The following is a 26,798-nucleotide window of genomic DNA, read 5'->3' as shown; positions in this document are numbered from 1 at the left end:
TACGAAGGGCTGGTGAGCCTGGTGCCGGATCCTGTCCCTCATTGCCTTGCTGGGGCCAAGTGAGTGTGTTGTCCCCCTCCAATATGAGGAGACCACTGCAGTCCTGCTACCTCTTGGTAGGGATGCATTGCTGAGGTCGCTGCATCATTGGGCCTGCTACCTGTTGATGTGGATGCATTGCTGAGGGTGCTGCTGCACAGGGGCCCTGTCCGAGTACTGACGGAAAGGAGACTATTCGCACAAACTCATTATACAGATATAAAATGTGCTAAGCTACTTGACTGGACCCCCAGTTTGGGAGAACCCAGATTCATGTAATCAACCGAATCCTATGTGTGCAATGATTGCAATGGAAAAAGAAGACCAGGTGATACTCTTTGGTACCATAGGAAACTATAAAACTGTAATTATAAACTACATAGCTTTCTTTATGGCTTTCTATGTGGCCAGAAGAAACAGGAAACCATTACAGTTTAATTTTCCTCTAAAATCCAAGCCACAACAATTCAAAATGCACAAAACTCAGCGGAACTCTGATCTAGAAAACCTTCTGGTGGTAGGCACTATAATAATAACCGTTTTTTATATAGCGCTAGCTCACCCAAAGGCATCAAAGAGCTGTAATAACAGTTGATATCATTAGCCACTGCGTGGTACTCAATTTATCGACCTTGAAAGGGTGAAAGGGTGAGATGGCCCCGCTGGGATTCAAGCAAGTGTTCAGTTCGCTGTGTTGTCAGACCGGACCTGACTATGTGCGCAGAAAACACCTCAATAGGCATGACCACCACAGAAATGGCCCAGCTATGGGCCCCAACACATCTATCCTTAATCCTCTTACAAATGAAAGCCGGATTCCATTCAGCAAATGTAAAACTTGAGAACCTGCAATTTAAGGTAGACATGATACAGCATAGGATAAAGAAAGTGGCAGAAAAACTTCTACTCTGCTGTCAATATTTGGTGGAACGTGCCCAAAGGTCTGTTGGCCTCATTCCGAAACTTTGTGTAATGTTTGTCAGTCTGTTTTATTAATATGTCAGAGATCTTATCCTCTGCAGAGCACGAGAGTTGTGCGAGGATTTCGTTCTATCCAGATTTGACTTTTTCTACCCAAAAAGTATGTCAAACATTTTTTGCCATTAAGATGAAATTCAGAGGCAAAGGTATGAAATATGCAATGCTTTTCCCCTATGAACTTTGAGTTGTTCATAGAAACAAAACTCATGTTTTCAACACTCTTGAGGAAGCTCACACTTTCCTAGCCGCCTTGCCTTTGGCATCTGCAGACTTAGTGACCTCAGATCAGTGACTCCAACCACAACATTGGTGTTCTTTTGCCACTATCTAGTGGAATATGCCCTAACATGTCATAAATGCCTCTAAGGATGTAGCATTTCAGTCCACTCTACATCTCATTGATTAAAGTATGATCCCAAAAGCTGAAGGTATTAGTGATGATTTTATGTTTGGTTTCATTGGCATTTTTGTTTCTTAGACAGTGTTCTGATACTGTAAATTGGGGTCTGGCAGTGAGAGAGGAGGGTGGGATTATGTTTACTAATTTAGTCATTTATGTTAGATGGTATATTGTTAAAATGTTAGTGTCCTCGAATATCAGAGGCTTAAACAATTTGATTAAAGCCAGAACAATACAAGTGTATTATGAAGGTCAGGGTGCCAGAATCTTGATGCTTCAGGAATTACATCTAAATAGCTCAACTAATTTAAGCTTTGCAAAAACACAGGGTCCTCAGCTATGCTCTACATCACATTCCTCTAACTCAAGCGGAGTGATACCTATGATCCGCATGTCACTTCCCTTTGAGGTAGAAGCTTAGGAAATCGACCAGGAGGGTCCATATGTCATTATTTCTGGATCATTCATGGGCACAAGACTGACATCATGCAATATATGTGCTCCTAATGTTGATAATCCGCACTTCTTCTCTGACCTAGCAGATAGGTTTTTAAAATATGCAGATACTGAAATGTTATGGGCTGGGGATTTGAATACGATATTGAAAACATCAATCGATAGATCAAGTGATGCACCAAGAAGCCTTACTTACTATAGTCACTCAATGAATACATAAATGTATGTAATTTTGTAATATGATAGATCTATTGTGTATGCCTGATCATGTAATATGATTCTCTTATTACTCCTCTGCTCATGATATGTACTCATGGATCGATTACATACCATTATGTATGCTACACACAACGTTCAGTTGTATTTTCCTACCTAGGACATATTATGACCACTCACGCTATCTTTCAAACTCCATAACATGAACCTTCCTCGCCTGCTATGGTATTTCAAATTACTCTGCCCTTTTTGATATGGCCTTTGAAGCGGAACTAAATTTAGCCATCACCACAGTTTTTCAGATGAACAGGGTGTAATGAATTTCCATCTGACAACAGTGTGAAAGCCCTCCCTTTTAAAAATGTGTATTGAATAATTCAATGATGCAAGGAATTCCTTCTCTGAAAGGGAAATCTGCTAATCGGATACCCCTTTAATAAGCTCCTTGCCAAAAGCATAATGTGTACCTGTGCCTTTCTACTTCCGTATCCTGATTCGCAGCACTTGCTCTAGCAGTGGCACAGAGTAGGTTGAGAGGTCACAGGTGCCTCTTGACCACTGTGACCTCTGAAAGTCTCTGCACCGCAGGGACTGCATTTAAAATATAAACTCCTGTTCCCAAAGCGGCTAAACTCTGAAGATGCTGTCCTGGTGCCATGCTAAACTGTAAAAATAAGCCACACCTCAGTTAGGGTATGGTGACCAGCATCTCTCAGAGCTATCCCAGCCACATTCAATTGATATTGCACATGTGTCTACCCTGTGCCATGTGTTAAACTGTGGAAGAGTTGTGTGTATTCCCCCAGACAGGCTAGACCCTACCATACTGGCAGGAATGTAGCTTGGTAGGATTGCCTCTCTTTTTGTTCCTTTGTAATGGAAGGTAACACCCTTCTCCCAGGGACAGCCACTCCACAGGTCGCTGGCCTGGGACCAGGAATCAAAGAGCACACCCATTCACAAAGAGCCAGGCCTCACACCAGGGGCTGTAGTTCTAAAGGCAATTGTACTTTGAGAGAAGGGAAGGGGGCGGGTTAGAGTAGTCAGGGGAACTCTCTAAGGGAAGGAGACATCCATCATCTACAGTCTCTGTGCCTCTCTTCCTCTTTCCTGTCCCCTCCACTTCCTCTGGCAAAGCACTTTGGGTGTGACATCAGAAGGGTCGAGACCACTCATTTCAAGAGCAGGGATTGGACCCTAAAGCAGGCTAGCTTTAGTCCAATCACCCTTCGGCTTTTGCCTATAAAAGAAGTAGTCTCCCACAACTTCTTTGAATCATCTTGAAGCATCTTTGGATCATCACTTGAGAAGACTTTGTTGGACCCTGCTGGGAGAGCAGTGTTTTCCAGAGTCCTCCAGTTGTGAGGGGAAGTCAGAATATATCGTACTGGAACAGGACCTACCTCTCTGCCAGCCACAGCAGTAGCCAGGACCTCACAGTGTTGGAGGACCACTGCTGTTATGTGCCAGCCTCCCTCATGTCTAGGAGTGCGAGAACAAGGACCCATCTTTTTTTAAAACATTTTTTATTTATTTGGCTTGACAACATACAGAACAAAAGAGATGCTCATAACACAACAACAGTATACACCATTACACACATAGATGTTTCACAATTAGGTGCTGGCTTACGGTTGCGTCCAAAAGAGGTTAGGGTGCTGAGTAGAGGCATGGGTGTAAAGCTTAAGAGCCGTTATTCTTGGGATGACAGTCGTACGGGGGAGAGGTCAGATATGTGCCAGATGTCTCTTGGTCTTGAATGCGGGTGTTGCAGTGTTCCCTATGCCTTCTCGGTGTCATGTGCCCATGTTACCGTCCTGAGCCACTGTACGTACGTGAGTGCCCTGGGCCGGAGCCAGTTCATCAGGATGCAGCGTACTGCCAGTATCATACACAGTCCAGCCAGTTTTCTGGAGTCCCGGCCCAGTTTAGGGAAATCATGGAAGAGGCATCGCATTGGGGATGGGTCTATGGTGTAATCTAGTACAGCAGACAATGTGGTGCATATTTTGGACCAGTATTGTGTGAGCCGCGGGCAGCTCCAGATCATATGGATGTAGGGGGCATGATCCGCACCGCATCTGGGGCAACTGGAAGAAAGCTCACTAAACATGTGGTGTAGTCTACCCGGAGTGTGATGATACCTATGCAGTACTTTAAATTGTATTAGTTTAAACCGGGAGTTATAGGATACGTTGTGGGTTCTAGCACACATGTGGAACCAGCGCTCATCAGTGATCTCTACTCCAAGGTCCTCCTCCCACCTACCCCTCAATTTACCAAAGGAGGAAGCAGCCCTAATCTGCAGTAGGGTATGGAGCCTAGATATCTTGCCTCTAAAGCAGTCAAATTTGCACAACTCTTCGATTATGGGCTCGTCTGGTGTTATTGTGGGAAAGTTGGGGTATCTGGCCTTGAGATTCTCCCAGAGGGAAGAGTATTGTAACCATGCAGAAGGCTTCCGCTTGAGGAGTGTTGGGAGGTCTGTCCATTCGAGGAAATTGGCCTGTTTATAAATATCCCGGAGTACCAGGAAGCCCGAATCAGCCCAGCGGCACACTACGGATTGTGAGATATAGGGGACATCGGGAAAGAAGTTCCAGAGGGAGAGGTCCCCGTGGAAGGGGTAGGGTGTTGGAACCAGCCTCCAGATCTTAGTCAAAGCCAAGATGTACTGGCGAGGGGATCAGCCGAGTCTGGATCATCTGGGACCGGTTTAAGAATAAGGGAGCTAATTTCTCGATCACTGGCCCTGCACTTCTCCAGCCGGACGTGTGGAGGAGGGTCTATGGTGTTAAACCAGTAGGAGGCGAATTGTGCATGAGCCACTAACCAATATCTGGTGAAGTCAGGGGCGCCGAACCCGCCCAGTTCCTTGGGGGTGTTCAGTGTAGTCAGCTTGAGTCGGACTGCACCGGAATGCCATAGGAAGTTGTTAGTTATACGCCCCGGCGAACGGAAGAAATCATCGCCTGGCCACAGGGGAAGATTCGTAAACCGATAAAGGAGCTGAGGTAGTACCACCATTTTGAGTATGCCTATTCGACCCGCTAAGGAGATAGGAAGTCTAGTCCAACTCTTTGTTTTAGTGTCTAATTGTGTGAGGTAATTACAATAGTTGTCTTCACGCAGCCTCGCCACATGTCGGGATACCACCACCCCTAGGTAAGTAATGTTGAATTGAGACAATGTGAATCCACCCAGGTCGGAGGGGGGCAGTGTGGAGTCTGTGAGTGGGAAAAGGATCGATTTGGAGCAATTTACTATTAGACCAGATATGTGCCCGAAGCGGACCACATCTTCCAGGATAGGTGCTAGGTTGACTTCTGGGGAGCGAATATAAAGGAGGGCATCATCAGCATTCAGCGAAACAATGTCGTCTTGGCCTGCAGTACGTAGACCCCTGTGGGAGTGTGACTGGCGCAGCATGTCGGCAAAGGGTTCCATGGCTATAGCAAATATCAGTGGTGAAAAGGGACAGCCCTGTCGTGTTCCCCTAGCTATCTGGAAGGGGAGGACCACCTATCCTCTGTGCGAACCCTGGCCGATGGGACAGTGTAAAGCAGTTTAACCCAGGTGCGGAAGTTGGGGCCAAATTTGCACTTCTCGAGGACTCGCCATAGATATTCCCATGACACCGAGTCAAATGCCTTTTGCATGTCTAGGGTGGCCGCCACCGCTTGCACCTCTGGATTGATCCTACTAATCACATTGAAGAGTCTTCTTAAGTTCAGGGCAGTGGGCCTACCAGGAACAAACCCAGCCTGGTCAGGGTGGACGATGTGAGACATAAATGAGGACAGTCGGATAGCCAGCACTTTAGCATATATTTTAACGTCATTGTTGATTAGTGAAAGAGGGCGGTCTGAGCCTCATTGGGCAGGGTTTTTGACAGGTTTAAGAAGAACCGTTATCATCGCCTCTCGGAGAGAAGGTGGGAGTATACCCTTCTCACATGCCTCCTCCCATAGGGTTAATAGATGTGGAACTCAGAGCGATTTGAAGCATTTATACAGATCAATAGGGAGCCCGTCTGGGCCAGGGGCCTTACCCGATGCCAACGAATGAATGGCTTCGGTGAGTTCTTCTGGTGTAAACGGCTTCTCCTGGAAAGCACTAGCGTCAGTGGAGAGGACCGAGAGAGGGAGGCTATCCAGATAGGAGTCTATTTCGGGTATCTGGGGGCCATCGACTTTGGAGTATAGTGAGGTGTAGAATGAGAGGAATTCCGAGTTGATGTCTTGAGGGGACGTAGCTAGTGTTCTGTCTGGCTGCTCTATCGCCGGTATGTTGGGGGCCCCGAATTCTCGATGAATCAACCTAGCGAGCAGTCGCCCTGGTCGTTCACCCTCGCCATATTTCCTAACTACATGTGGGCTGTCTAAGAATTTGACTTCCCGCTCTGCTAGAGTGCGGAATGTGTCCAGTTCCGACCCCAGCCGTGCCAACGTTTCAGGAGCGTGATTGAGGGCATATTGGGCCTCGAGGGTAGTCAAGGTCGATTCGCTACTGGCGATCCCCTTGCGGATTCCCTTCAGGATACCACACCCTTTGGAGATGGCAATACCCCTAATGTATACTTTAAATGATTCCCAGAGGGTAGCCTGTGATGCGACCGAGTTAGTGTTGATCTCAAAGAAGTCCTCGATGGAGGATTCAAGTTCAGTTGCGAAGGTTTGGTCGAGTAGAGCGTGGGGTCTCATTCTCCACTGTCTTGTTTTATTATAGTCGGGCCCCCAGTTGAGCGAAACAATCACCGGTGAGTGATCAGATAAAGTTCTAGGGAGGATCAGTAGGCGGGATAGGCACCTGATCAGTATATCAGATAAAAGCCACCTATCTATCCTCGAGTGTGAATCGTGTACTGTGGAATAGTAGGAGTATGTACGGGAGTCAGGGTACATGAGGCGCCAGGCATCTACAACCCCCAAACGAGGGAGTGTAGTCAAAATTGCATGGGCTGCTTTGGACAGTTGGCGGGGTCTAAAGCCTGATCTGTCTAGTTTAACGTCAAGAATAGCATTAAAATCGCCGCCCCATATGATCGGGACCAGGGGGTAGCTCTCCAACACTGATGCCAGGTGTAAGTAGAAATCAGGGTCGTCGATGTTCGGACCGTATATATTTAAGATGATTATCTCCTGATTTTGTAGTTTACCATGGATCAGCACATACCTCCCCTGCGGGTGTATTAATGATCGGGTGCATGAAAACTTTAGGCTCTTATGTATCTGAGTTAGGACACCTCTACTTTGGGTGGAATAGTTGGTGAAGTATCTCTGAGGCCCCCATTGTCTAGCAAACCTTTCACATTGTTCCGAGCGGGCATGGGTCTCTTGCAAACATAGGACTTTGATGTTGTGGCGTTCCACGTATAATTGTATCTGCCTCATCTTTTTGTGGTTACCCAGGCCTCTTACGTTCCAGCTCATAAATGCCAAGTCAATATCAGCCATTCGTGTGGAAGTGTCGGTTGATCCCCGGGGTGCGGAGTGGTAGTAGCCATTGCCAGCCCAATGGGGGCATGCCCAAGCCATATTACTGTGGTGTGTGTGGCATCTTCTGTGGTCGTCAAGTCCTTTTTAACATAACTCCCAACTCCCCCTCCCCTTCATACATCCCTCCCCCAACCGGAGGAATGACAACCCAATAGAACTATAGTAACAACAAACTCGTCAGCATCAGCGCCTGGGGGCCTGTTGGCTGGCCTGGCAGAGACGCCTCAGACGAGGGGTCTATAACGAGATTTTCGATACCGGAGTCTTGCTTGAGTGATGTTAGTAATAACTGCATAAGTGGAGGGTCAACAGGTCGGAGGATGAACAAGATTCAGTTGCCGATGTGTTCCATGCAATATGGCTTCAACTATGTATGAGCGCCTTCGTGGGCGCGTTTCCCGGCATGGAGTCGGCGCAAGGTGGTCGAGTTGCATAGGTGCTATGATGGTGGTTACATATCAGCCTTGGAAGTGCTCATCTATAAACTTTGAGGCCTCTTCCTGGATCGTGAAGAAGAATGTTTGGTTAGAGTGTTCTATTCTCAATTTGGCAGGGAACAGCATGGAGTATTTGACTCCATGGTCTCAGAGCCTTCTCTTCACTGCCATGAAGGTTTTACATTCCTGCTGCACTGTCACAGAAAAATCAGGGTAAAGGTGGATCCTCGCTGCTCCCATCCGCAACTCCCCTTTGAGTCTTGCCGCTCTCAATAGAGAATCACGGTCTCGGAAATTTAAGATCCTGGCAATGAAGGGGTGCGGAGGGGCACCAGGCTTAGGTTTCGCAGTCAAGGAGTGGTGGGTTCTTTCCACAGTGAATTGCGGGGAAAGTTTCGGAGAATCAAGAACCGACAGTAGCAGGTGTTCCACAAAATCTTCCATGGGCTTGTTTATATTGTCTTTGGGCACCCCAATAATGCGTAGATTGTTGCGCCGTGAGCGAGATTCCAAGTCATCGTTCTTTTTTTCAACCGCCAGCATACGAGTGGAAAGTGAGGAGACTGTGGCCCGCAGGGAGCCAAGATCGTCCTCAGCGGCCCCCATTCTTGTTTCATTTTCCGCCACCCAGCCATCCGTTTTCTCTGTGTGCGTCTATATGGATGAAATGGTGCCGTTCATATCATCTAGCTTGGTGTGAAGAGTGGTGAACCCCTCGCGGATGTACTCTAACATTTTTTGTGAATCATCGGGGGCTAGCGGGGCTGACATTGTGGGGGTCTCCTTGGGTGAATCCGCTGACGGTTTGGCAGGGGTCTTGGCGAACATATTCAGAGAGCTCTGTTTCTTGCCCGCACCCGCTCCCTTAGACATGGTGTTGGAAAGGGATGGGCCCTGGGGGTGTGGGCTGGTGTAGGTAGTTGTCCGCGTCTCACCACCGGTGTCACCCCTCGAGCGCAGGGGTCCACCGGTCAGGAGTTCAGTTCACCAGTCACCAGATTAACAGGCGATGTGTTTTGCAGTTGGCTCCCCCCAGTGCGGTTACGTGGTGTTGGAGTTTTATCCTGGCAGCTGCCTTCTAGTTATGCCAGGAGTGCAACAGTGGGGACAGCGTGGCAAATGTTCCTGTGCAGCTTTCGGTACCATGGGCAGCGAGGGCACCGCACCTAATGCCCTAGCACCCAGGCAGGGTAATACCACTCCCGTGCTGGATTAGTGGGATCGTCGTTATGGATCACAGGGCAGCAGTGGGCCAGCTGTGAGGGGGAGCCTTGCCCAGTTAAGGGGGTGCCCCCGGGTGAGCGCTGAAACGTCATAGTCTCCAGACAGTACGGAGTGCAGGGTGCCCAGTTCAGCAGGCTAGCGGCATATTAAATGTCAATCATACATTAGATGCAGGGGCGAGCCGCCAGCAGCAGGCTCACTGTGAGACAGGAAGCAGGGGGTAGACCAGCGTGGAGATTCAGGTTGCTGGTTGAAGTGTAGCCCAGCACGGGCCAATCCAGTACTGTAATGGCGCATCTGCTTGTTACATAGCTCTTAGTGCTGTTAGGCAGTGCTGGTAGGTACAATGTAGGTATCATTCCCCTCACGTGGCAGCTTGCGGATTGGCTGTATGAGTGGGGGTCTCCATACCTTGAGTTTTGATGGGGGGGTGGCCGCGCCTCCCCCGTGCGCAGGTCTGGTGCGGCACAGCGCTCACAGAGCTCCGGGCCCCAGCACGCCAGAGGAGCCGGCCTCCGGGGGCCTGGGCGGTCCACCGCCGTTCAGGAGATGTCAGGGTTCGGGCGGCGCCGCCTCGGCCGCAGCCCCTGGCAGATGATGCCAAGCGGGCCTCAGCAGGATCCGATGGAAGCAGGAAGGTGGGTCTGCAGTGGCAGCCGTGCCGGCGGAGGGAGCGTGAGGGGCTCGGCACCGCCGCTGCGGTCATGGAGAGCAGTTTGGAGGAACGCGCCACGCCGAGAGGCAGCCTCTCCTCCCCCCGCAGGCCTCCGGATCCCCAGTGACTGCGTGTCTGGGAATCCGCTCCCCACGGTCGCGTGAGGCGGGGTGATGCAGCACCTCCAGGCCGGGCTCAGCTGCAACGTAGGGATCTCTGCAACGGCTCTTCTCCGGAAGACGCCGATTAAGCAAGGGGGTCAGTAGATCTTTGGCAAGCGTTCCTCAGGTTTCTAGGATAAACCGCTGCGGTATCAGGGGCAAATTTAGAGTAGAGGATTCTCCCCGTCTCGGAGCGATGCGCTCAGGCGGCCATCTTAATCGAGCGCAACAGCGCCCCCCCAACAAGGACCCATCTTGTCCTTGAGTCTCTGGAGTGGGACTCACAGCAACCTAAGAAGAGACCTGCTGCTGGAGCAAGACTTCCTCTCTGCCAGCCATAGCAGTAGCCAGTACCAGGGCAGAAGTCAATTCGTCACACACAGGTTTGGTTTCCCTTGAGGTGATGTTACGGATACATTTAAAGTCTACAACAGAGTTATTTATCTGTGAATTGAAATGGGAATCTTAAGCTGACAATCCCATACACAAATATAAACAAGCTGGAGCTTGAACTGGAGAAAACATGCAATAAACCACAACTCCACCCCTAGAAAACTAAATAAGATCTATTTAAAACCGCAGCTGATAGGGAGATGCAGCTTCTCTCTACTCCTGTCCAAGGTCATAATTATGGTGAGAGTGAGCAACCTAGACGTACTTTAGCATGGTTAATTACAGGGCAGAGAAATACCATGGGAATGTAGACCCTCTGTGATGCCTCAGGGAATCCTCACACATGCCCTAACGTCATATTGGAGATATGTCATCGATTTTATGAAAATCTTTATTAGAACAAAGACATAAATCCCATAGAGAGATCAACAACTACTTGGGAGTTTGGAGCACAAGAAAACTAGATCAGGATGCCACTGAGCCACTGAACTCACCAATAAGCATAACTGAGATGCTTGAGGCAATTCATGCATTACACTCTGCAAAGCAACCTGGCATGGATGGCCTAACCACAGAATTTCATAAAGACTTTCCTGCCAACACTAGTCCACGTCTTATGAAAGAGTGGGAGGAAGCCTTACGACTTGGTCATCTGCCTCCATCTATGAATGAAACCTCTATGAAGATAATTTTAAAACCCAATAAAGGGCCAGAACACTGTACTTCTTAAAGACCAATCTCACTCAGACAAAAATATTTGCTAAAGTCCTATCAGACCATTAATTAAAACACACACCCCTGGGGCCAATCATGGTTCCTCCCGGGTAGATCTTCTTTATTGAACATATGTAGATTATTCACAATATTATCTCAAATGGACCAAAAAACTCAGGCTGGTGCAGCGTTCGTAGATGCTAAAAAAGTGTTTGACACCTTATCATGGCAATTCCTTTTTTGGGTTCTCAGGAAAACTAATATACCAGGGTACTTTGTACTTTGTACACACTTATTGTATGCTTGCCGAACAGCAAAGATATGTGCTATGGATATCAGTAAACCCTTTTTTTTTCATTTACATAGAGGAGCAAGGCAAGTTTGTACCGTATCACCACTCTTTTTTGTAATCGCAATCGAACCCCTGGCCATCAGAATTCGACACTCCACACCAACAGGGGACTTGCAGTGGGAGGTCATCTATCTCTATGCCGATGACATCTTGCGCTCTATAATGTTCCAGCAAAAAAACTTAAAGCCACTTACCCATGAAATAGACAAATTGGGAATCTACTCCAGTCTCCCTATTAACTGGTCGAAATCCATTCTTTTTCCACTGAGTGATACAACTACTAGACCATCTAATATAGAAGAATATAAATGGGGATCAGACTCTCTCAAATACTTAGGAATACAAATTAGTAGAGACTATTCCAAACTACTTGTAGTTAATCATTATAATTATTTAGACTCACTGGTTTCCAAAATGTCAAGATGCATCACTTCTCTCTCAATCTATGGCAGGATCTCATTGGCTAAAATGCTAGTGGTCCCTACATTTCTGTATTATTTTTAGAATATTCCTGTATGACCTGGCAACATTTTTTTGATCAGTTGAGATCATCATAATGCATTTAGTCAGTGCCCCAAAATACCAAAGTATTAGATCAGAACCAATTGACGAACCAAGATGGAAAATTATTTGCAACTACATAAGAATGGTCGATCTCAATTCCAAATATAAATGGATACAATTGAAAGTGCTTCATCAGGCATACATGAACCCAAAAAAACTAATGAAATATGATTCTTCTTGTACTGTGAATGTCCTAAATGCCATATGAGCAATGCAGATTTTATTAGTTTAATATGGATGTGTAACCTTACTCAGCGATTTTGGTCTTTAATATTATCCAAAATATCATTGATACTTAAAACAGACATATTACAGATATGTCTTCTTGCGCCTAATTGTGGATTTTCTCCAGACTACTATAAACTATTGTCGTTAATGTTAATGCTAGCCAGGTGATGTTTCTTAAGTCCTTTTCTCACACTTCAACACCGTCTGAAGGAGAATGGACGAATGATTTGATATGGTGTTCCAATGTTGAAACAGCCTTCTGCAACCTCACCCTGATAAAACGATATCCGAGAGATATGTGGTCTCCTTTCAGACAACATTTGCTTACCCTTGCTGATTCTGACCCCAGTACACATTGAACCTCCTATGTGAGCTCTCATTTGAATTGGAGACCAAATTCTCTACTAAAATGTATGGTTAAAAGAAAAAAATGATATTATTTCATTTGCACTATTGTAATAATATGGAATTTATCCTTGAAGACAAAGATTGTGATAATGATTTGGTGTACTGTGATGTGTTTATAAATAAAAGTGTGACATTTCTAAGCAGTCAGAATAAAGCCATATGCAGGCTATAGCCCAGAGTCCCGTGGGAGTTGTCAGACCATCAGCTCCAATTGAGAATCCATGGTAACCTCTGAGAACCCATGTGGGGTGAAAAAAATCAAACCCAGAAATAACTGGTGAGAGGAGAATGCCTACCCACAAAAACAGCAGGGACAATCCTGTAGCAAGAGGGATCTCATTCAGGGCTTGGCCTGGTAGCTGCTTTGAGCCCGTTATTTCACCCTTCAATCATAGACATATATCAGGCCAAAGTCTGAGGTGAAGACAAAGCCCAGACCAAGACAATGACCAAAGCCAGGACAAAGATCAATACCGATGACCACAAGGAAAAAGTGACTTGCAGAACATTACCCAGGTTTTTAAAACTGGATTTGAAATTCAAATATTGGCCTGCTATTTTAGATTTGGTATTTACACAGAATCTATGTTAATCCTTTATTCTACCACTGTTTTTGCTTACATGCATCCATTTTAAGTCGCATAGCTTTCACATAGGTCATCCTGTAACCATTACAACCCGTGCTGAGAGTACTATGGACCAGGAGGTATCCCCCTACAATTCACCATGGAGGACTCTGGTGTGTGTTCACTTATTTTGCAGTTTTGGGTAATACAAGTTACAGGAGCCAAGTAGGGCCATTCTGTTTGTGTTAACCTTCACTATTTACTTTCCTTCTGAAGCCCAGAATAAGCCTGTTTAGATAACACTTGTCCTTGCCTATTTGTTTTGTTCCTCACACTTCTTGAGCAAGGGAAATTGTATGTTCTGCAAACTAAACTACCTACTACAGTGTAGACCGGACTGGCAATAAGGAAGACTGCTACTGCCTCAAAAGAATATATTCCTGCTTCAAGATCCCTAACTCCTGCTGGTGCCACTAAACACTAAAAAGGGGCAGTAACTACTGCAAGGGAGACTCTTAAGGTCCGTGTATAATGTGCGGTGTGGGAAATGGAGGCAAAGAAGCAAGGTGTGATGCTTTTACGCTTCCATTTCCTGCTTGAGCCTATTTTTGTGCGATTCCAAGGTGGAGAAGTTGCATGAAGCAGAGTTAACATTTCTGCCGTGCTTTCCTACTCTGTTTTCGAAGGGCACTTTGTTTTATCCTTGTACGAGATTTTAAGTCAAGTGTAAAACGAATGGGGATACCTGTCGACTCGGTCTCCATTTAACACCAATCCATTGCTAAATGCTGTCTACAAAGCATCATTTTCAGGTGGCGTTTATTCTTTTACAAACGGGAAGTACAACTGAAGCTTAAAGGTGACTTTGCTCCTCTTATCCTTGCAAAATTTGAAAATTGTATTCCGCTGACCCAACACCACATAAGTGCAAACGTTGGTGGTCCTCTACATGCAATGTTCATATGTTTTAATAGGACGCTGTATATATTTTCCTATCTGCAAGATAGACTGTAGCCACTTCAAGAGAGACTGCAACTTGTGATAAAAAAAATTTAATTATGACAAACAGAAGCTTCTGTGATAGGTAAGAATGTGAAGTGATTAATGCGTGATAACTACTGTTGTCAGCAAGACTGGAGATGCTGCATGGAATATTGTAATTACAACAGGGGGAGGTGTATTTCTTTGAGGGAGACGATAACTGATGAAAGTGAGACTGAGCAAGGTCAACTACTTCAAGTTTATACTAACAATCACAACTCATGTAAAAATGAGATTGCAAATTTGAGGATTGCCTACTAAGAATAGCTTAGTTTTCAAGATTGGGAATTAGCTTTGATTTCCACGGAGTTCGAGGGAATCAGAGTTCCATGAAAAGCTACGAAACCATGACGGAAATGGGACTCAGATTTACAAGGAAAAGCTAGGTTATGCGATAGCCCTAGGAAATTGAAGGCTTTCCAAGATAATACATTGCATGGATAACCGCAGATTTCTCACAGAAATCACATGTTGGGGAATGCTTGGAAATCATAGACTGCATTGGGGCGATATATACTGAGGCAGCGAGCCGACCATGCCAGGGCCAGAGGGAAGTAAGGGTCCCTTAACACGGGTGGTGGTGCCGTTACCAGCAGCGTCGGCCTGCCGCTGAGGTGTATATCACCATTAGCACCCATGTAGTTCCATACGCTGGTGCTAATGGTGTGTAGAAAAGAAAAGAAACACAACTTGCTGCCTGGCGCTGCGCTGTGGTTTCCAAGTCCCTTTTCAATGTTGACCGTGACATCATTAAGATTGAAAAGGAACTTGTGAAACAATGGCGCTGCGCACCAAGTTACGTTTTTAAAAAAAAAATACACACACTTAGCACCTGCGTAGGAAACTACAGGGATACTAAGAGGTGAGGGGGCCGGGAAGGGAAAGGGGTGGCGGCTAGAAGCACCCAGGCTGCTTGGAATGCGGGCTTGTGCCAGACAATACAGCCCGCGTTCCAAGCATCCTGATTGACCAGCGCCCCTTCCATGGTGCTAATGCAGTAATCAATCTTGTATTTTAACATCCCTGAAAAATCCCAAACTAGTATAGATGACATCTTTGTAGTTGAAGCATGGGGTGTTGTTTACAGAACACCATCAATATTAAAGTGGGTGAAAAAATGCAAGCGAAATACTCTTCTACCTTTAATCTCAGAGTAGAATAGGACATTTCATTGAACAATGCGCACTTCACCAACTAGTAGCCATTCCATGAAGTTCACCTCCATCTGAGAGCCACAGAGGAAAGCCCAGTGGATATGCAAATTCGGTGAAAATTATTGTACTGTTGCTCCATTTGAGATAATTAGTATTTAACTGAAAAGCCTTGATAAACCAGGGAGAAATGTCAGTATTTGATACATCAGGTATTGGGAATCACTTGGAAAATACCTTATCATATTGTTTTCCAAAAGAATTTGATAAAAAGCAATTGAACATCAAGCTATTGAAGTAAAATAAGACTATGACATGCCTTATTTTGCTAAATTAAAGCCTAGCACTGGATGTGTTGTTCACAGTACCATAGTCATCCAACATCAACCATTATTGACCAAGTTTTATTTAAATGCCCAGTGTATCTTTTATTTTATGTTTGTTGAAAGTTAAGTGTTAAACTTCATTTTGTGTTTATTTTTTTGTTTGAAAAGCCTGGAAATTAAAAAAGTAAATAGAAAAGTCAGCAGTATTTTGATTGTTCACAAATAATTAACTTGATGCTGTTTCCTTGTTTCCCTAGACAGTTTGAGATTTTCAGTGAAGTTTATGAAAAATAAAGGGTGCCACATATACAGCAAGCATTTGTTGAAAAATAAATGTTGTGCTGAATAGTTGCTAGGTAGTTAATTGAGAGTCTGGCCACAAGAACTTGTAAATCAATGTATTTTGAAAGACCAATACAAATTGCCACTTCCGCAGTTGATGTTTTTAACTCTAAACATTTTAAAGACTTAAAGGCTTTCCTTCAATAATCAAATTCTAGATTTTGAGTCCAAGCTGCTCTTTGCAAGTCCAAAGAGAGGCATCAGTGCTCTAGTCCTTTTCAGTCCAGGATTTTCTTCACAATTCCAAATTGTACTTATGTAAACAAAACAAAAAAATGATAGAGCTTTGCCTGCATTTTCTTATATTTAGCCATCAGTCAGCTGTGGATCCAGCAACACCCCACTGTATCTTTATCTCACAGAGTTTATAAAAGCTGGGTTTCATTTGTCATTTTCCCTGAGATTTGTTAGCTTTGATGGCAATGGGAAATACTACCATTACCTGTGATGTCCCAAAATTCCTAGTATAAACAAAAAAAGCTTGGAAAACCTTTTTACAGGGGAAGGTAGATTGTAATTGCTCTAAGCATACCCTGGCCTAGCTCAAGGCAGTCTTTACCTTTAGCATGTGGTACTCCATCTGCTGCAATGGAGCCTGCCACTGACAACAGAGACTGCAGACCCTACAAGATATTCTATTCTGTAAGTATGATCTGTGAAGGAGCCTTCCGCTGACGTAAACGAGACTACTGCTGCAGGGGAGCCTGCACCTATATATGGGAGATGGCAACTGCTACAAGGAGACTGTAACTGCAGCATGGAATACTGTAGCTTCTGCTAGAATACCTGAAACTCTAGTAAGGTAGTTTGCCACTACTGCAGATGAGATTTTAATGGCTGCAAATAAGGCCATAAAAGGGAGTGTAAGTTCTGTAAGGAAGATTGGAACTGCTGGAAGACAGAATGCCTTCGAGTAAGAGGGACTAACTGCATTGCGTTGGATTCAATGGCATAATAAGGACAAGAATGACTGCAAGGGAGACTGCATCTGTGGAAAGGGTGATTGCTACTCAAGCAAGTGAGATTGTGAGAGAGTTTCTTTTTAATCAGGCTTGCACTTGCTCTAGTCTCTGAAAGAACAACTGGATCTTATTGTATGATTTTAGCTTTATTGTAGGAGGTTTCTGAGCATGTACATATAGACAGAGTCATGTACCACATGACCAACAGTAACTGAAATGCAGAGACATTATTGTGTGCATTTAGATGGTCATAGGGTCAATATATTTTATTGAATTAAATTGGTATTCTTTTACATATTGTACTGTAGGAAAGTCTATTATTATAGAGTAGGCTGATATTGGTAGTATTGAAGGGGAAACAGTGATTGTATTGTAGATCAGATAGTGATTGTTTATTAGGGCAAATCTACTTGCATTGTTTCACAAGTCACCTGTATTTTCGTATCTGATACGTTTGTTATTGCCTCCGTAGAGGTTTTATACTGTTGAATCAATGCACTTGAACAGGATGGTAAAGGACACCCAGGACAACAATACGAGAATAGAATAAAAGTTGAAGCAATTCCAGGAACACGCAACATAGGAGGACATTATTCAATAACGCTTTGTTGATACTGTAAGGTGCCCGAGGGAACATAGTTTACCATTCCGATCGATACAGGAGGCAGAGTGTTCTTAGACAATATACACCTTCGTAAAGAAAAGAAAAAGGTTTTATGCTAACTAATCTCAATGACGCTGTTCTTTGTTTGATTTGTAGGCCAGTTTTGAGCAGCACCGTGTTACTGGACTGTCCTCGGGCCCACAGTCTGGCTATGAGAGGCCTGCCTATCTCTCCTCACAACCATCACAGGCCATAATACTGCGGCAGAAGTCTATAGGTAAGATAGCAGGTGGCTTAGCCCGAGTAAGATATGTCACAGTGTCAATGTTAAGATAGGTGTAGCTCTTCATGAGGAGTGCTGGGCAGGAGGAGGGACTACAACCATACTAATTATTCCAAAACTATAGATCGTTGCCAAATATATCTCCCTAAGTTTGTACCTTGTGTGAAGTGAGGCAATGCAAACCAGGACACTGAGGCGTCTTGTTTCAAAGCTTTATTCTGTAACCCAGATGAATTAATGCTTCCTTCAATCCTCTCCAGGGGAAACCTTGTTATGGCCCCTATGCTGGCTCCTAGGTAGAGCTATGTGTGTGGGTTGGTGAGATCTGTGTGAACGTGAAAAATGCCAATGCCTGCTTTTCACATACATCTTGCTTTTTTGGCAACTGTTAAATCTCCTAAATTCCCCAGTAAAATCATCTGGTTTATGTAAGATAGGTCTAGTCTGCAGACCATTTTGTCTACCATATTATTATATAATTGCTGGCTTTTGAGTGAAGACACTCCAGGGCTCATTACAGGTTTGCCGGTCTGGAAAAATTGCTGGACAGCCAAGAGCTGGAGGTAAATCAAGCCCCTACGGCAAATAAATTCCAGAATTACCGGCACTGGCATTACCGGTGCCGGTAATTATGGCAATTCCCTCCGTGGGGTCCTATGGGACTCCATGGAATGGGGATTTACAGCACTTCCACTGCCTGTAATATCCTGGTAATTCCAGGATATCAGGCGGCGGAAACGGTAGGGGCAGTTTGCCGGTATCCCGCTGGAATAATAGGCAGGATACCAGCAAACCTTTAAGAAGACCCTTTTTCTTTACTGGACTCACAAGTGGGCAGTTTTGGTAGAGGATTTCATTTAAATGTTGCTGTTCGGTGAAGTCATTGACTTGTCATCATCGAAAGCCAAGCCAATCTGATGATGGTAGAAAAAAAATATATTTTAAAATTCTTTATCATATTTTGTCATACAATTTGTAAACAACAATATGCGTGATATAGGTCCTTCTAGTGATATTACTTACAGCAGTAAATTCAGCAGTGTAGTTCATGGCTTATTTTTAAAACCATGTTTCAATGGATTGCATTTTCCCGCAGATTCCTTATTTGATACATATCCCTTCTAGCGTCAGCTGCTCAGAAACCTTTCTACAGTGGGCGAGTAAGACTCAACGTCAACCGCCGATTCCTTTTGACTCGGCTGCACCACTCCTCGACTCCAGACATGAGGTAGTACATATATTGCATCACTGCTTCCCCCTAGCCCAGTTCCTTTTTTCTGCATGCTCAGCACACTGTTTTCGGGACAATTCTCTCGAGTGAGAAAGATTTTGTTCATGTGTCGCAGATTTGTTGGACCCTAAACCTTCGGGATCCAAACGCTGCCAGGACTGCAGCTCGAAGATGTCCATCATGGACCTGCACAATATCTGCATGTGGTGTGTTAGGAAGTAACACAAGGTCAGGCAGTGCCATTCATGTCAGCAAATGTGTCAAACTGATTGGCCCGAGAGGACCGCGTACCTGTAGTCTTGGTGGTTGGTCTCGCAGAGGTCGCCAGTCTGGAGTCCGGGAACTGATGAAATAGCGGCACGAGGAATCAGCCTCTCCACCACCCAAAAGAGGAACTGGGTGTAGGATGGACCAACCCCCAATGTCACGAAGGCACTCTCCCAGGTAAGCGTGACAAGAGGATTGTAGGCTCAGATGGATGGAACCATAGTCCAGGTGGAGCTTGTTGTCAAGACCATGAATCTTCCAAGAACCTCAGTGCAGCGACAGTTGGTAGATAGACCAGTGTAGCAGAAAAGGTATTCGCAGTAGGCAAAAGGAGCTTGGCTGGTGCAGATGGTTCCAATGGTACACAGGATGAGATTCGGAGTCAGGCAAGACAGGAAAGAGTGAGGTCAGTTGGAGCTAGCTGTCTGGCCAAATAGAGAACTGTAGGAACGTGCCCAAGATGGAACAGGGGAATGCAGGCTAGTGTAGGATAAGTCCCATCTACACAATGATGACTCAGGACAGAACTCCGGAATGGGCTGAGGGAAGGCTGACCCAGGGCAGAACCCAGGTAGTAGCTGGAGGCTGGCTGGCCCAGGGCCGGACCCCGGTGAGGATAGGAGGCAGGCAGGCCCAGGACAGGACCCGGGTAAGGACTGGAGTCAGGCTGGCCCAGGGCAGGCCACAGGTAAGGACTGGAGGCGGGCAGGCCCAGGACAGGCCACAGGTAGGACTGGAGGCAGGCAGGCCCAGGACAGGCCACAGGTAAGGACTGGAGGCAGGCAGGCCCAGGACAGGCCACAGGTAAGGACTGGAGGCAGGCAGGCCCAGGACAGGCCACAGGTAAGGCAGGCCCAGGACAGGCCACAGGTAAGGACTGGAGGCAGGCAGGCCCAGGTCAGGCCACAGGTAAGGACTGGATGCAGGCAGGCCCAGGACAGGCCACAGGTAAGGGCAGGGCAGGAACAACGAGGTGAGCAAAGCGAACCGCGTTGAGACGCGCCCCGCTTTGACTCGCGGCCTCTTTTATGGGCCGCCGGCGCCCGAGAGGCCTGGAACGCAAACCGTTCCGTTTCCGGGCGCCGGCGAACCCATAACGAGGCTTGGGAGGCAAGCCCCCACGGCGCATGCGCGGAACCGAGAGAGAGGGCCTCCGCGCATGCGCCGAAGGCCGCCGGCCCCGTAACCCGTCGCTCCCCTCCCGACGAGTCCCCAGACGCGAACGCGCGGGTAGACTCGCCAGGAGGAAATGGGAGCGGCAGACCCCAGTCTCCCGCGTGACATGACAAAATGAACCAGAAGTTGCTCAGAGAATGGTCGGTGAAGCTAACACTCAGGCAGCCTCTGTCAAAGTCTTGCGTACGTTCGAGCGTCAGGTTATCGACCCCTGATACCGAAGGTCCCATGCTCGAGAAGGAGGAAAGACATCTCAAGAAAGCAAAGAAGCGCTCCCAATCTCGAAGCGGGTTGCGCCATTTGTCCTCCCATAAGAAAATGAGACGCCATTGGCGCAGACACTACTCCGACTCTTCGGAGGAGCCGGGTAAGTCCTTCGCGGTTACTGGTGCCCCAAGGGATGAGTGTGAGGCATTTAAGGAGTAAATTCCCCAGCTCTTTGAGAATCCTGCGGTGGGTCAGACACCTGTTGCTCTCAGAGGTTTCAATGCCAAGGTTGATTGCATCAGGTACTACGCCATAGAGCTTGACAACTGCAAAACCAGTGCTGGTGCCAGTGGCCCTCGAGGCATCAGCACCAAGAGTCCTTGTTGGACCAATCCTGTCAGCGCCGGCGGTCGAGTGGTCTTTTGTCCCTGACTCTCGGTCAGAGTCATCTGACTCCATGTGGTCAATTTACGATGACGACCCCCTTTGGCATATAGCCGATGAGCAGGGGAGTTGGGGGAGCTAATTTTCCACAAGCCTTGCCGATTTGCTGGCCCTGGCTGATGGTCTGCATGAGGCAAGTGGGCTTGACACCTCACCTGACCTCCACTTACCGCAGGCATCCCTTTATGATACCTCAATGCCCAGTACAAAATAGAAAAGGTGGTCTGAGCCTTGGGCATGGGGACCCGGCCAAGCCCCTTGTGGCATACAAACTCACTGGCATTCTGGACAAAGGGCCACACACAAAGAAGGAATTTCCCTTTAATGCAGCCACTAACGGACCCCATTGACACATTGTGGTAGAAACTATGTTCCACTCCAGCCAGCCAAGCTTACGAAGAAGTATAAACAAGCCAGGGGAGACTTACCGTTCCTTTCATGTCACCTTACACCAGAAGGTTTGCTGTTTTGATCTGTCACAGTGAGCTCTAGACCGACCACATCCTCCTTGAACCTGCCCATGGACAGGGAGTCCAAGAAAACAGATGCCCTGGCCAAGAAAATGTTTGCATCAGGGAGCATGGCCCTGAAGGAAATTAATGCCTTCTGCACCTTCGATAAATACGAGCATGAGCTGTGGTGGATAACATCAGAAGTCATTAATCTCCTCACGGTTGTAGAGGTGAGGGATGCTTTTTTGGATTTGATTAATGATGGGAAGGAGGAGGCTTGTCAAGCACTGCATGCGGGCCCGGACACTGCAGATTGCGTAGGCCGTGCCATGGGGCTATCCACAGTGCTGCATAGGTCGGATTTCCTCCACAGTTTGTAGTTGTGACCTAATGTTAAGTCGCTAGGTCTGGCTGTGCAACAGCCAGACAAGCAATCCTTCAGCTTCTCCTCTCGAAGCAGAGGTTACACGCCGTATATCCCATTTAGAAGATACAACTCCCGCATGCCAGACAAGGGCAGAGGCATTGCTCGCATCCCAGATGGGGCAGAGGGCATCTAAGGCCCAGCAGACTTTGACAGCAGCAACGCCAGTTAAGCCGCTTGAAGGTATCCCCATTCATTTCCCCGGTTACAGGGAGAATCTCTGAGCACTGGGAAAGGTGGGATGAAAGAACCTCCGACGCCTGACCCTTGCAGCTCGTCAGATAGTGATCCTACCTACCTTCAACGCTGCCTACCTAAATACTGTCCCTCATGAGCCTTCCACTCATCTACCTCCGTCCTTCTGCGAGTGAGCCGGTTCACCAACCAGAGATTTGGAGGGAGATCCTTATCCTCAGCAGGTACCTCCCTCTGTAATAGCCTCCCTGCTGCCCTCCGTCTTGAGCCTGACCTTCTTAAGTTCCGGAAACTCCTCAAGACCTTCCTCTTTTCCTCTTTCTTCGCTCTCCCACTACATTGCTAACCTAGCCTTCTGCTCTCTCGATCTCGCCCTCCACCACCCTACAGCTTGCTGACTGGCTGCCTGGTGCACCTAAGAGTCTCACCGGTCCCGGGCACCCCCGCCAGTCCTCTCTCGCACTTGCCTCAGGGCCCTGCTCCCACCCACTTCCACTGCACTTCGAATAAGCCAAGAGAGTGGCTCTCTCCGCACTTACCCCAGTCTCTGCCGACTGGGTGAACTTGAACCTCCTCCCTCCCTGTGACCTTATATGCACTTGGACGACCCAAATACAACGTTCCTCATGATCATCTGTCTGTTCTCCCTTGTCTTCTCCCCTCAAGTGCGCTGGTAAAACTGCAGAATCGCTATCAGGCCTATTTGCTGCATCTCAACTGTAAATTTATTTTATGCACTTACATTGCTTGTGCAGACTATTTTCGACTCAGAATTTCAAGGGCTCTGGGGGACTGTTGTTTTTCCCCTTGCTCCCACCCTCCTTGAGCGCTTTGAAACACTTTCATGTGTATAGGCGCTACATAAATATACAATACAATACAATACTGTCTGCCCTTTTTTAAAAGACCTCCGGACAGACCGTCACACTCCACACAACCGGAACAAGAGCTCCGGGAGGAACTGAGGGACCTATTGTTAAAGGGTGGAGTGGAAGAGGTACCAACTGAGCAGAGAGGATTGGGCTGGTGCTCTTGATACATTCTGGCACTCAAGAAAGGAGTAGAATTCCATCCCATCCTGGACCTCAGCGACTTAAACAAGTTCCTGAGGAAGGGAAGTTTCAGGATGGTAACGTTGAAAGAAATTCTCCAGGCTGTACAGCTCCAGGACTGGGTGGTGTCGCTGGATATCCAGCATGCTTATTTCCATGTGCTGATCCAACGGAAGCACAGGTAGTTCCTGAGATTCGCCATCAGGCACAATCGCTATCAGTTCAAGGTGCTCCTCTTTGGCTTAACCTTCGCGCCTAGGGTTTTCACCAAGCTGAGAACAGTGGTCGCGGTGCACCTCAGGAGATCCCGTGTCCACGTATTCCTGTAGTTGGACTACTGGTTGATCTGAGTAAGGTCTCTGGAGCAGGTATTGACACAGCTTGAGGAAACCTGTTCTCTGCTTCAAGGTTTTGGCTTCTTCCTGAACTTCCAGAAGTCCTACGTCACACCAACGCAGAAGCTCCAATTCATCAGGGCAGTCCTGGAAACACGTGTGGGGAAGGCTTTCGTCTCCCGAGGAGAGAGTCGCCAGTGTCAGGCAGATGTTTTGGTTTTTCCCAGAGGCCAGAGTGTGGATGCAATCCCTGCAGTGGCCGTTGAGGGATAAATAGCCCTAGTAGTTTGACTCCATGAAGGACATTCTCGCAATGTCAAGGCCGGTGACCGACAACCTCTCTTGGTGGGCCAGCAGAGAGAGCATGATGGCGGAGGAGCCCATTTGGCCACTGTGGTCCGAAGTCCAAGTGTTCACGGACGCATCCTTGAAGGAATGGGCGTTCACTGCAGGATCCTGCAAGTGAGTAGCCTTTGGTCTCCAGTGGTACGCCGGTAGCACCTCAACAGACAGGCATTGGCGGCTATCTGGCTAGCCCTGATGACCTCCAGGGGAAGCACATTCTCATACTGATGTACAACACAGTGACCATGCACTACATTAACAAACAAGTGTGTGTGGGGTCCATGCCCTTATGCAGGGAGACATTGAAACTATGGTTCTGGTACTGGAGAACCAGATCTCTGATTCTGCAGCCCATCTGGAGCAAAGAACGGGCTGGCAGATGCTCTGAGCAGGGTGAACATGGTCTCACATGAGTGGTAAATGTGCCAGGAAGTTCCGGAAGAGATCTTTGCTCTCTGGGGTGCCCTTACAGTGGATCTGTTTGCCACCAGGGCCAACACGAAGTGCAAACAATCCTGCTTGAAGGATTTCCCGATAACAAGTGCACTAGGAGATGCATTTCTTGTGGAGTGGGTCTTCAACCTCCACTGTGCGTTTCTACCTGTCATCCTGTGGGTTCTCAGAAGGCTGAGGAGGTTTCAAACCACCATGATCTCGATCGCCCCAAACTTGACGAGGAGAACATAATACTCAGAGCTCCTGGAATTGACCATCTGACCCTTTCTCCGGCTTCCTCGGCGGCTGGACCTCCTGTCCCAGTCAGAAGGTTGGGTGCCCCACCCGAACCCAGAGTCCCTCACGCTACATGACTTGATGATGACTGGGACCTCTCAGAAGAGGTACTTGAGGTGTTACTGGCTGCACACAGACCTTTTACTCATTTATTGTATGTGTATAGGTGGGGAAGGTTTGAGGCATGGGGGAAGGAACACAGGATATACCCTATTGCATGTCCCACCACCACAGTGATGGAATTCCTTCTATTCATGGCCTCTTCAGGCCTTCAGTTATATACAGCCAAGGGCTACTTGGCGGCTTTGACTGTGCTTAAGAGGTCTCTGGATCAGGGATCCTTTTTACGATTCCGGTAATGACTCAATTTCTGAAGGGCCATGTAAATATGTTTCTGCCTAGACCATTTCTGGTTCCAGTTTGGGACCTCGATTTGGGGTTGACCTTTTTGATGGCGGCTCCATTCCATCCCATGCATTCTTGCTCTGTTTGATTGCTCACCCTTTAGACAGCTTTCCTGGTGACGATCACCTCAGCAAGGCGTGAGGGAGCTACAGACTCTATCTAGCAGGCCGCTTTCCCTACGTTTTTTAAAAGAGAAGGCTTCTTTTAAAGTATAACCTATATTTCTGCTAACTGTGGTTTTGGAATTTCAGGTCCCTCCGAACGTGAACCTACCTGTGTTCTATCCTCCACCTCACCGCTATAAGGATGAGGAAGGCTGCACAGGCTACACCCGAAGAGGGTGCTCAGCTTCTACGTGGCAAGCACTGCAAAGTTTTTGCATGATTACCAGCTTTTTGTGGCTGGTTGCTATCTAGGAACGTTTTGGCGGTGCCCAAGCAGATGGTTTCTCCCTGGATAAGTGCTACCAAAAAGCAGAAAAAGAATTGCCACCAGACATCAGAGCACATTCCACCAGGGGCATGGCAACATCGAAGCATTGCAAAGGGGTCTGTCAGTGAGGGAGAAATGTTGAGCCGTGATGTGGTCGTCGTTCCACATGTTCACTAGGCATAATTGCTTGGATTTAGCACGTGCCTCCGATGCTCGATTTTGGCAGGGCTGGGTTGCAGAGTTTTCCTGTCTGAGGGCTTTTATCCCACCTCTGTACTCTGTACTGCTTTGAGAGTTTATCAAATGAGGAATCTGCAGGAGAATGCCATCCATTGATGGAGAAATTACTTACTGGTAATTTTCTTTCTATGGCTTCTTCTCCTGAAGATTCCTCAATGCTGTCCCATCCTGCACTGCTATAAAAGTGGTCTGAAGCCATTTCTGGTTGGTCTCTGTTAGTGGGACGACAACTTGAGGTTGTGACGATTGAATGTTAGGCACATTTCTGTGCCTTATTGATTGTGCACTGTCTGCTTGTTGCTCGCAGTACGGTGGCTATTCCTCACAAAAAAAAGTAATTTAATGTATTTTTTGGCTTTCATTAAGCTGAATCCTTTCTTCTTCTGCAGCTGCTGAGCTTGGGGGGAAAAGGGTAGGGAACTGAGGTACAGGGCGTAGTGACACAATATGTGTACTGCCAACGTCACGTCCGGAGACGAGGAGTGACGTGGCCGAGTCAAGATGAGTCGACGGTCGACATTGACTCGTACTGCACCCCTTGTTGAAATGTTTCCAAGCAGCCGATGCTGGAAGGGATATCTATCACATGATTGCAGGAAACCATGATTGCAAAAAGTAAAATCATGCTCACACAAGCACGCATCATGGACAAATAATTTGGAAAATTTTCCCTGAAACCAGCATTGAATTTTTACACAGCTAAAGCTGTTCCTGCTATTACATATGGTGCGGAAGCAATGCCTATGATACCGGAGAGAATTTGGATAAAATTAGAAGGCCTATTTTGGAGGAAACTTTTGACGCTCCCGCAATCAACACCAATGGCGTCAATTTGCAGAGAAATCAACGTTCTATCACTA

General features: G+C 47.0%; 1 protein-coding gene across 1 annotated transcript in view; it reads left to right on the top strand.

Moving 5' to 3' along the window:
• SHANK1 (SH3 and multiple ankyrin repeat domains 1) overlaps window positions 1-26,798 on the top strand; it is a 2,604,687-nt gene that overhangs the window by 2,468,269 nt on the left and 109,620 nt on the right. The window contains exon 23 of the mRNA XM_069605116.1: window positions 17,875-17,995. Coding sequence (XP_069461217.1) covers window positions 17,875-17,995 — 121 coding nt within the window. The remainder of the gene's footprint in view (window positions 1-17,874; window positions 17,996-26,798) is intronic.

This window comes from Ambystoma mexicanum, chromosome 1p (assembly GCF_040938575.1).
Source record: "Ambystoma mexicanum isolate Mex_15411 chromosome 1p, UKY_AmexF1_1, whole genome shotgun sequence".
Lineage (NCBI taxonomy): Eukaryota > Metazoa > Chordata > Amphibia > Caudata > Ambystomatidae > Ambystoma > Ambystoma mexicanum.
Note: the sequence above shows the minus strand (reverse complement) of the source record. Positions and strands in the feature narration are given on the sequence as shown.